This window comes from Vidua macroura, chromosome 6, assembly GCF_024509145.1.
Source record: "Vidua macroura isolate BioBank_ID:100142 chromosome 6, ASM2450914v1, whole genome shotgun sequence".
In the NCBI taxonomy this organism is placed as follows: Eukaryota; Metazoa; Chordata; class Aves; order Passeriformes; family Viduidae; genus Vidua; species Vidua macroura.
Genome location: NC_071576.1, coordinates 6,030,087 through 6,039,958, shown reverse-complemented (window position 1 = coordinate 6,039,958; position 9,872 = coordinate 6,030,087). Strand labels below are relative to the sequence as shown.

Here is a 9,872-nt window from a genome sequence, read left to right as displayed (position 1 = left end):
CACACAGGGAAGACTTCATCTTGGTCTGACCCAAGCTCGTTTCAAGCTTCCTTCTTGAGATGAAAGGGTTTGGGGATGTTCCTTTTCAATCCTGCCCTGCAGCCTCTTGCCACAGCGCCGTCTAACACCCACATCCCTGAGACCTGTGGTCCCCAAGTCCCTTCACTCAAACTGCCCTCATGGAGAGATTTCCCCAGGGTGGATGGGGCAGAATTGATGATTCTTGTGTGCCTTCAGTGGCCTGAGGCACCTCTAAAATACAGTGAAATCTTCTCAGTCACAACCCAGAGCTGTGACCCCATTTCTTGAGGGCACTGCCCTCTCTCCTCTCTTTTTTAGCTGCTATTAAAGGCATGAGAGGGGAGACAGCCCCTCAGCTGCCAGTCATGTATATGGGCATCACCGGGACACTGGCTGTACCAAAGACCCCATGAGAAGACACCAAGGTTGCCAAATCCCAGCACTGCTCCCTTTCCTCCATGCTTTATGACCTCCTGCTCTTCCTTCAGGCCTGGCTCCATCAGCAGGGCACTTCCAGCCCGTGGCAGCCTGAGGGATGATGCTGAGTGCTGTGCCCAGGGGAAGGCAGGACGGGCAGTGTGGGATGCAGAAGGTGACAGGCTTGTGCAAGGGCTGATGCACGTGTTCAGAAATGCTGCTGGACAAGCCCTACACACAGTGACTACACAGCACATAAATGCCTTCCCCAGCCTTCCTCCCTTCTCCTTCCTCACTCCTGTGCTTTCTGCGTGCCCTGCTCTGTGAGTTTGGAGACAAGGATGCAAGGGAGCACACTGTGGTGACTGTACGTAAACAGTAGGAAGAGATGGAAAAATACATAAACCTATGCCTGCTCACAGTTTTATCATCCAGCTCTTGGTGTTTGGCATTTTTCTCCATGCTCCAATGCCTGGCTTCACATCAATTCACAGACCTCAGCTTTCATCTAAAAAAATTATAATTGCATGACATTCCTGCTCCTATTGATGTGGAGAAGTGAAAGTCAGGAACTAAAATATTTTAATACAGATGTTTAAAAAAAAAAAAAAGAGAAGAAAGAAAGAAAGAAAAGGAGACATTTATTATTTTGGAAAGCTCTTGATTTCTGAGCTGCAATTTTCAGACAACCTGACTCATCATTTCTGAATGCTTTGGTTTGGCAGCCTTGTATATATTTAGTAATACAAACCCTGACTTGCAGCTTCCAATGAGAATCCTAATGGCATGATAAGACAGATTTTCATCTCATTCACGTCATTTCCAAATATCAGGACATTTACTTTGCGGGAAGAGTTGTAAAAGCTGTGAAATGGTCTCCCTGGGGAGGAGCAGAAACCTTCTGGCTACACGCTTGAGCAGCTGAACAAACCGAGGGAGAGCAGGCAGCAGTGAACAGCTCTTCCCTTTCTGGCCAAGGGACAGAGCAGATGATCCCAGAAACGTTTTCATTTCACTGCTCCTGGCTCTGGGCTTTGCTAATCAAGTCTACTGCCATACCACAGCCACGGGAGCTGTTCTCAAATCTGACTGGAGAAAGAGCAGCTTCTGTAGGAGGAGCACACAGCTCCAAGGGAAAAGCTACTGTTGCAAAGCATTTAGGACTTCACAAGGAGTGAGGAACCCGTGCCAGTCCTTGGGAATGCATTCAAAGCATCCTCAGCCAGCAGTCAGAATTGAATTTTTTACCTTAAAATCCTTTGGGCACTGGAAGTCTGTGAGATTTTTTTCCATTGCCTATCAAGCAGTGGTATTTAAAATGATGGCTTTGGCAGCACAGCTAGCATGAGCAGTTGCAAGATGATTTTCATCTCTTCATCCCAGACCATCTGCTTCTTAGCCTCAACTTTCAAAGGCCTTGAAGGAGACGTAGGCCACTGAATTTTATAGCTAGACTTCATGAACCTCTTTGAAAATGAAAGGATTGCACCGAACACAAATTTACAGACATCAAAGGGATCTTCTTTTTTCATGCAAGCACTAAAAGCAGTGCAAAGGGAACTAATTACAATTTGCTCAATTGCCAGTTTTCACACTGGAGAGAATACAAGCATTTTATGCTTTAAACCTTACAAACTTGTGGCTGCCAGCTTAATATACTTCTAAAGCCAGAAGCAAATTAACAGACTAAAACCATCTTGTATCCACTGAGGCAAGCAATGAAGCCAAAAAAGCTGCCAAGGTAGCTCCTGGAAAATTCTTGCGTTTTGTACCCTTGCTTGATTTTTTCTTTCTTTAATAAATCAATATTTATTTACATATCCAATGGCATGGCAAACACTAATCCAGCTTTTCAAAAGCAAAGCTATTGCATTGATACTTTTTATTGAGCTGATCTTCATCCATACTGCTGACAGAGTCTCAGGGAACTCAGCTGAAATGGCAGCTCCTCATAAAAAGTATGGGAGAGTTCAGGGATCTTGGCCAAATGTGGCTGACTCAGGATCTGCTGACTCCAGTGGCTGAAAGCATTACCCAGACATATGAGTTCCAGGCAGGCAACGGAGGGGAAGAGCTGCCCTAAATTACAGATCAGGATCCAGGTGAAAACTGTGAAAATCAAGAAAATTCCTATATAGCAGAACCTCAGGCTTCCAAATGCAATCACGGAATTGCCAATGAATTTGCATCAAGGGTGATGGAAGGGTGCAGTGACCCTGATGCCACTTTAAATCAATGAAAAGTGAAGCTGGGGGAAAAACTCCCTTTGTCACTTGAACCCTGCCCCATTAAGCCAACAAGCAGGTAGTGGCTGGCCACAGTGAGAGCTTTGCTGCTCCCCAGAATACCATCTTATATCCTCCAGAAATGCACGAGCCTTCTGGTTTGCAGTTCACCACAATCCTAACAGACCACCTCCAGAGGTGACTTAGTTGTCACTCTCCAAGCTTTTAGGACACAGACTGGTTGGTGAGTATTGATATGAAATATGATACAATATTGACACAGCAATAAAGCTCTCCAAAGGTGATTACTGCACATTCTTCATGCTGTCAGCGACGTAAACTCTCAGATCCTGGGGCCAGGGAAATGGTACCATGTTTTGATGCTGAAGGCAACACTGTGGCAGGAGCTTCTCCAGCAGGAACTATTCCATAAGGTCTCCTGAGCCCCAAAGAATAACACAACCAATGAAACCCTGGGATGATGCCACTGTGCTGGCAAAAAAAAGGTCTATCACTTTCTGTTCTCCAGCACTGACCCCAGGGAAGGAGAGGCTGCTCACAGCAGAGTCAAAAGTAGGAGACTTCTTTTGAGAGTAGGAGAGTCAAAAAGCCACTAACACAAAATTCAGACAGTTTGGGGCTCTCACTCTTGGTGGCCAACTTAGCGAGCACTGCTGCAGTTGTAATCCCACGAAACTGAGAAGGAATTGGAGTGAGGAATTGCCTTGGGTCTCATCTGCACCAGATGGGTGCACACCACCTGTCATTCACACGTGACCAAGGTGCCACAGTGCCCCCCTCATGCAAATGCATCCATCCCTGTACTGCTTCTTCCTATATGGGAAAACAACTCAAGCCAGCCTGCACGGCTGGTTCTGGGATCATTTTTCTGGAAATCTGCTCTTTTTCTCCCACTTAGACAACACAACCTGTCATTCCTTCCTTCCTCTCTTTCCCTGCTTTGGAGGAGCTGGATATCTACACACCAGCAAAGGGTTGGGCTACAATGTGACCAGAAGGTGCCCATGGAAGGGAAGGGAGATCAGAGGATGAAGCTGTGCTTACTGGAAGAGGAGACACAGGAAAGAAAGAGGGAGAACTGGTGGAACACACAGGCACAAAGACAAGAAGAGTCCATGGGTAACTGAGCCTCTGCCCCACCTATCAGACAGTTCAGAGATGCTTCAGAGGTAGAAGTGACTGAGTCAAGTAGAGGGGACTGGAGTGAGAAGGAATAATTCTTGCATGTACATCTCAGCTTCTTCATCTCAGATTTCTTCTTCACAGCAGGTGAGCATGTACAGACCAGTGGGTCTGTGCTGTACCTCTGTAATTTCCATGCCCAAGGCTCCTGCTCCCCTACACAACTTCCACAGCTGCAGTGGGGCAAGGTCTGTGCAGAACTGTCCCTCTCTGCTGCACCTCACCCTTCTCTCAAGCTAAAACACGTGAGGAGCCCTCTACAAACATAATCAGTTTTGCAAGAGGTTAGAATCCTTTTCCTTCTCCAGGAATTCATATCTGCCCAAGGAAGAGGCTATAAAACTGTCATACAGCTTCAAGCCCAGCAAGGAGTGCAAACGTGTGCCAAGGAGCTTCAGAAAAATCATCCAGCTTCCAGGAGAACAGGAAAAGCATAAAACCCTCTCCCAGAGCATCTGGGTTCTAAAATCTGCACTGAAAAATCATCTCAGTCTGCCTGTGGCAGAAGCTTGAGGATGCAACCGATAAGAAGTGCCCTGTGAGTAATGAGCTCCTCAATCCAAACCAAGTCACTGTGTATCTTTAGATAAGGTTTATCACTCGCATGGGAGAAAAGCTGTCCTTTTGTGTTACCTATTGGTTGACAACTCTGCCTTCAAGCAGCTTGCCAGCTCTGCGGCTCCCATCGCAATAATGCTACAAATAATTTAAGTGCTACCACTTTGGATCAAAATTTTAATGAGGCACTAAACCCACAAAAGGGGCTCTGTGTAACATAATTAAATAGAAAGGGCCTAAATAAACAGTACAACAAGTTACATTATAGTTGAAAACAGCTGGGAGGCAAAGAAAGGAGCATTGAAGATGTATGATGTAAAAAGGCATTTCACAGAATGCAAACACTAAAACTTTTCAACACGCACAAAGAGTAAAACACTACAAGCACATGACTTCCCTTTGATTTGGAAGAATCTGTGTGGGGCATAGGACATTTGTTTGTTTTTTTTTTTTTTTCCTTCTGCTAGTCAGCACAATGAAATATTTCACATGGGAACCCAAACAGTGTCAAAAAGAGCCATTTGTGCTTCGGAAAGAAATAAATACTGCAGGAAACAGGTAAAGTCAGTAGGAACATCTGGTTCAGTCAGGCCATGGGATGTTGGGTGACGTCTCCAAAACGCTGGACAGTGCTGGGACTCCTCAGAAGAGTCTTGCAAACAATCAGCATTGTGACAAGTCTGTTTGGCTCAGGGCTGCAAGACACTTGCTTCATGCTCAAGCCGACTCCTCGAATCCACTGCAAGCAGTGACACTGAGGCTGAGCCAACCAGCTCAGCATCCAAAGCTCTGTCTGCAGCAGCTATTTACAATATCATGTTTGTTCTACCCTGTCAATATTTGATCCAAGAGCTGCAGAAGTCCTACAAACACAGGAAGGTTTCAATTTCACATTAAGGTAACACTGACAGTGGTGCTGCTGTATCGTGCCAGTCAGTGCACTGCTACTCCTTGAGAATGAAATTACTGGTAAACTTGGTTTTCATTTGATTTCCACCCAGTCCTCTCAGTAACTTTTCTCCAGAGCCACAGCTATTCATACAGTTCTGGGCTGGTGAAAGAAAAGTGTCTAAATTCATCTTGGTTTATCATTGGAAGGATCCCTTCTTCAATGGGGGTCAGGATGGGCTCCTCTTTTATAAAATCTGGATCAAAGTTGCTCACGTCATCTTTGGATTTCTGTCAAATGGAAAACACAAAGGGAAGACACGTCAAAAGTGTGTATCATCTGCTTGATCCTTGCTCTGTATCTGAGTGCATTGAACCATCACTTCCATAACCCAGGCTGAGCTGACTGAGAGCTTTTTCAGGGCTTGGAGTAGGAGCAGCTATCCCCACAGAGCCCCTCACAGAGCAAAGCCTTTTCCAGCCTCTGAAGGTTCTGACAGGGAACCCCCTCTCAAATTTAACTGACAGCAACTCTGGGGGCTTCCCTGGCCAGACATGGCAGGGCAGGGAACATAAATCAGTCCCTCTCCTCAAGTGGCAGCACAGCCCCCGTGCAGTTACCAGCTGCGTTCCCAACTGGCTGACTCCACACAGTCACTCCTCATCTGCAGAGTGTCTCAGCTGGGTTTTGGGGAGGGGGTGGAGGGCACTCCTCTTAGTACCAGCCATTAAACTCGCACAATACTGAATTATTGGGCCGTGGGAAGACAAATGGCTGGCCTCCAGGTGTTGGATTCCTTGCTGTGTGCCACAGAGTGGGGCTGTTTAGAATGCACACACACAAACTGTGTTCGTAGCACATTTTCATGAGGTGTGTTTTTCTTGCACCCAGAGCAAGATATTTTATTGACATTGAGGTCAATAAAATTTATTGACATTGAAGTCTAACATTCCTAGATCCTGCCCAGCTTGTGGCAGACAGAGCAGGCTGCCTTAGCCTTTGATTCAGGCTAAGGGGCAACTGAAGATTCTGCTTTTGAGCTGTCACACCTCCCCAAGTACCTGATCCTGCACCCAGTGCTCAGGGAGCAGGACTGGGTGGACCACTGCCACCGAGAGCTCGCAGAGTGACCACAGCATGAGACAAGCCACCCCAGGCAAGGAAGCCACAGCAACAACCCCAGAAAGGCTGTCCATGAAGAGCAGTGCTCTTCTCTCACACAGCATCCTGAGGGCTGTGTGGCACCACTGTGTCCTGTGCAGCCTCTCTGCCACGTGAAGCACTCACTGACAGTGGCCTGAGCAGCGAGCACTGTGCTGGGTGCTGAACAGACACAGAGAGACAAGGGAGAGACAGCCCTGCTGTGGAGGGGTAGGTGGAGTGAACAGTATGAGGATTACTTACCCTGTTTTATCTTTGGGGTAAGCCAAAGGGTACTTTAGCACCTAACCTGCTGCAGCTGCTTTTACAAATCTGCATCTTTTCACTGAGCTGCCTTTGAAAATCCAGCATGGAAGGGAAAAGAGGTGGCTCACCAGGTGGCCAACCAGCAGCCAAGCCAGGGTCAGAGGCCTCACTTCCCTTCCTTCACCTCTTTCCTGTCTCACGGGAATAAATCTGCTTACAGAGGCAAAAAGAGGAAAAAATCCCAAGGGATCCCCTTCCCCCAGCCCTCCTCCCCACGTACGATGCGGGGCCTGAAGGGGGGCTCCATCTGCCGCCGGTTCAGCAGGTCCCAGTCCAGCTCCTTGAAGTAGGGGTGCCGCAGGATCGCGCTCTCGCCGCCCAGCCCGGGGCTGCCCAGCCGCATCGTGGGGTTCTTTGTCATGAACTGCAAAACAGAAAGGGCTGTTTGTTCCCTCCCATCCGGCACGGCCACGGGAGAGGGACCCATTAGCAGTCACACAAAAGCTTGTCCTCAGCTTTCCTGTTGAACCCAGCTGCTGGCCGGACTTCTCAAGTTCCTCGTAATGGAACCGCGTGCAAGGAACTTGACTCGCTCCCCAGAGGAAGAAGCTGGGGTGTATTTCTCCATGGTCCTCTTGCTTTTGGTGAAATCCTTGATTACCACAGTAAGAAAAGAAAGTTGAATTGCATCATTTGCAATATTACAAATATTGCCCAGTGTGTTTGGTCATTATTTGTTCCTGTATTAATTTCTCAGGAGTACAAGCTTTCTCTCAAACGCCGCCCAGCAGCCAGCCAGGCTTTGGCCTGGAGTCAGTCCTGAGCTGTGCCATTTTCCTAAACCTCTCCCTGCTGAAGCCCTGCCAGATGCCTACGCTTTCCTTCCTGTCATCTCAGGAAACAGAGGAAAACGGGCAAGGCTCTGGCTTTTAGAGCCCTCTGACCCTGAGCTGATGGGAGCAGACAGGTGACCGTCTCCTCTCGCGCTGCTGAAACGCCAGTAAAGGATTTCATTTTGTAACATTTTTATTCTGCTGCCAGCAAAAAAGAAATCTCAAATCTCAGCCAAAGTGCCCTGACTTGCCAGGGAGCAATGAGGAAAGCCATACATCACACAGATGGTGTGAGAGGGCCCCGGTGGGTGCGCTTTAGGTCCTGATGAAAATGATGAAGTGTGAGTGCTGTGGATATTCTTAAAGGGGAGGAGGAGAATCCTTTCCCCAGGAAGGAAAAGAGCTGGTTGGCTTGTTAATTTAGAATAACAGTTCTTGAAAATTCAGTCATAAACAATCTTTCCCCTTCCCCCAAGTATTTCCAATTCACTGGAGAAATCAGGTTATGTTTAAACTGGGAAAATAGCTGCTTTTATTTGCCTATTGAAACAGCAGCATAAAGCAAGCTGCACTCCGGTGGAGGTGTCCAGACGATTTCCTGGAAGATGAAAGAGCATTATGTTTAGCAAACAGCTGAACCAGCCAAAGCAGACAATCGGTCACTGTTTGGGAATGGCCAAGTCTGCTGCATCTCAGCAATGGGGGAATGAAAAGGGGAGGTGCGGCGAGAGACCAACTGCATTCTGACTGCAGGAGCCTTTCACAAGGTACAAACTCTCCTAGGACAAGTGGATAAAGGGTCTAGTCATTCCCCATCTAGAGAGAAGGTGGGGAGGAGAAAGATGACTGCCTGATTTATAGAATTCTCCCCATTTGAGGGGGCTACAGGGACGAAGCAGATGGGGCACCTTTAGCTGACACCTTGCAGCTCACCTTGCACCTTTGGCATCAGCACAAACCCCCCAGCTCTACCCTGACCCCCTGAACCCTCTGAGGTCACGTGCTGCCACAGGATAGTAGAACTGTTTTCCAGCATTCTACCCAAAACATCAGTAGAAAGAGCTGCCAGGTGCACCCAGATTTGTAGGAGGAGCCACAGGACAGGAATGAAGCCAAGGTGGCTGCTGTAGCTGGGCTCTTCCCATGCTCTTCTGGACTCTTCAGCCCCTGGTGATGCAGCATTTCCAGGGTCAGGCTCAAGGACAGGCAGAACTTCTGTATCTCCCTAACCCTTCCAGCCTGTTCTTCTCCCTTTCTACCAGCAGAACTTCAACACAATTTCTTTCTCAAGAGACTGCCCCAACAGTGATATACAGTGTTGGGGATAGTGATATACCCAGAAACAGCTTGGTTTCCAAACAAGAAATGGGTCAAGCCAAAATCTCTGAGAGACCTGGTTCAGACAAGCCTTTGCAAGCCTTGAACTAGGCTTCTTTGTTTTGCAAAACAGACCAGAAACCTCCTGGCAGCCCTGTCTTTCTCTAGAGATTCATTCTTTGTCCCCACAGATAGATATCTGCACCTCACTAGCTCTTATTTGCATTGCTGGAACACCTAGAAAGCTCAAATAAGACCAGAGCTTGCTGGTGCTGGGAGTTGTATAGACTGAAACATTCCAAAAAGACAAGAAAAAAATGGAGAAAAGATCTGGGAATACATCACATGTCTCCTGGCTCCTGCCCTACCGCCACCTCCATTACACCAGGAACTTTCTGTTAAATGTGGAAAGGGAAAAAATAATCATGAAAGTAAATAAACTCTGAAAAGGACTGGCAACAAACTTTGCTTGGGTTCCCATTCATGCCCAACCATATAAGACCAAAACCTGAACCCAACTGCCCATTTCCAGACCAGTTCAGAGTCCTGGGATATAAAAGTGTGTTTATATTCCTATTTGCTTGATGTATTCCATGTGATGCCAAAACTGCACCAAGCAAAGAAATCCAATGCAACAAGTGAAGAGCCAATATAAATTCATTCCTGGCTGCTTAAAACACCCTTTTTGTTAGGACAATGAGGATTAGGCAAAGGCCATCCCTTAAGGTGGGCTGTTTTGAGGTCTGAGAAAGTAAAACAACATTCAAACCAAAACTGTTCAAATTCGAGTGGCCAGCTCCGGTTTGTCCATTGGACCCAGAGACTGGGAAACCTCAGCTGGGTACCATTCACTCCACAAAGGAGGCAGAAGAAGAGTGAAGAATTAATCTACTGCTGGAGCACATTTCCCTGGTTGGCTCCTGAAACCAATGCCAGGTTTCCACAAGACCCCTCTGGATTATTCCTTGTCTCCAACAGGAATGAACTGACCTATGGTCAGTG

The 9,872-nt window shown here is 47.3% G+C and overlaps 1 protein-coding gene across 1 annotated transcript in view; it reads right to left on the bottom strand.

The window, feature by feature from the left end:
* Window positions 1–4,587: 4,587 nt before the first annotated feature.
* Window positions 4,588–9,872, bottom strand: part of PRKCH (protein kinase C eta) — a 113,318-nt gene continuing 108,033 nt past the window's right edge. Inside the window, exons 13-14 of the mRNA XM_053981017.1 lie at window positions 7,001–7,144; window positions 4,588–5,603 (exon numbers count right to left, since the gene is read on the bottom strand). Of these exons, the coding sequence (XP_053836992.1) occupies window positions 5,457–5,603; window positions 7,001–7,144 (291 nt within the window). The 3' untranslated portion in view covers window positions 4,588–5,456. The remainder of the gene's footprint in view (window positions 5,604–7,000; window positions 7,145–9,872) is intronic.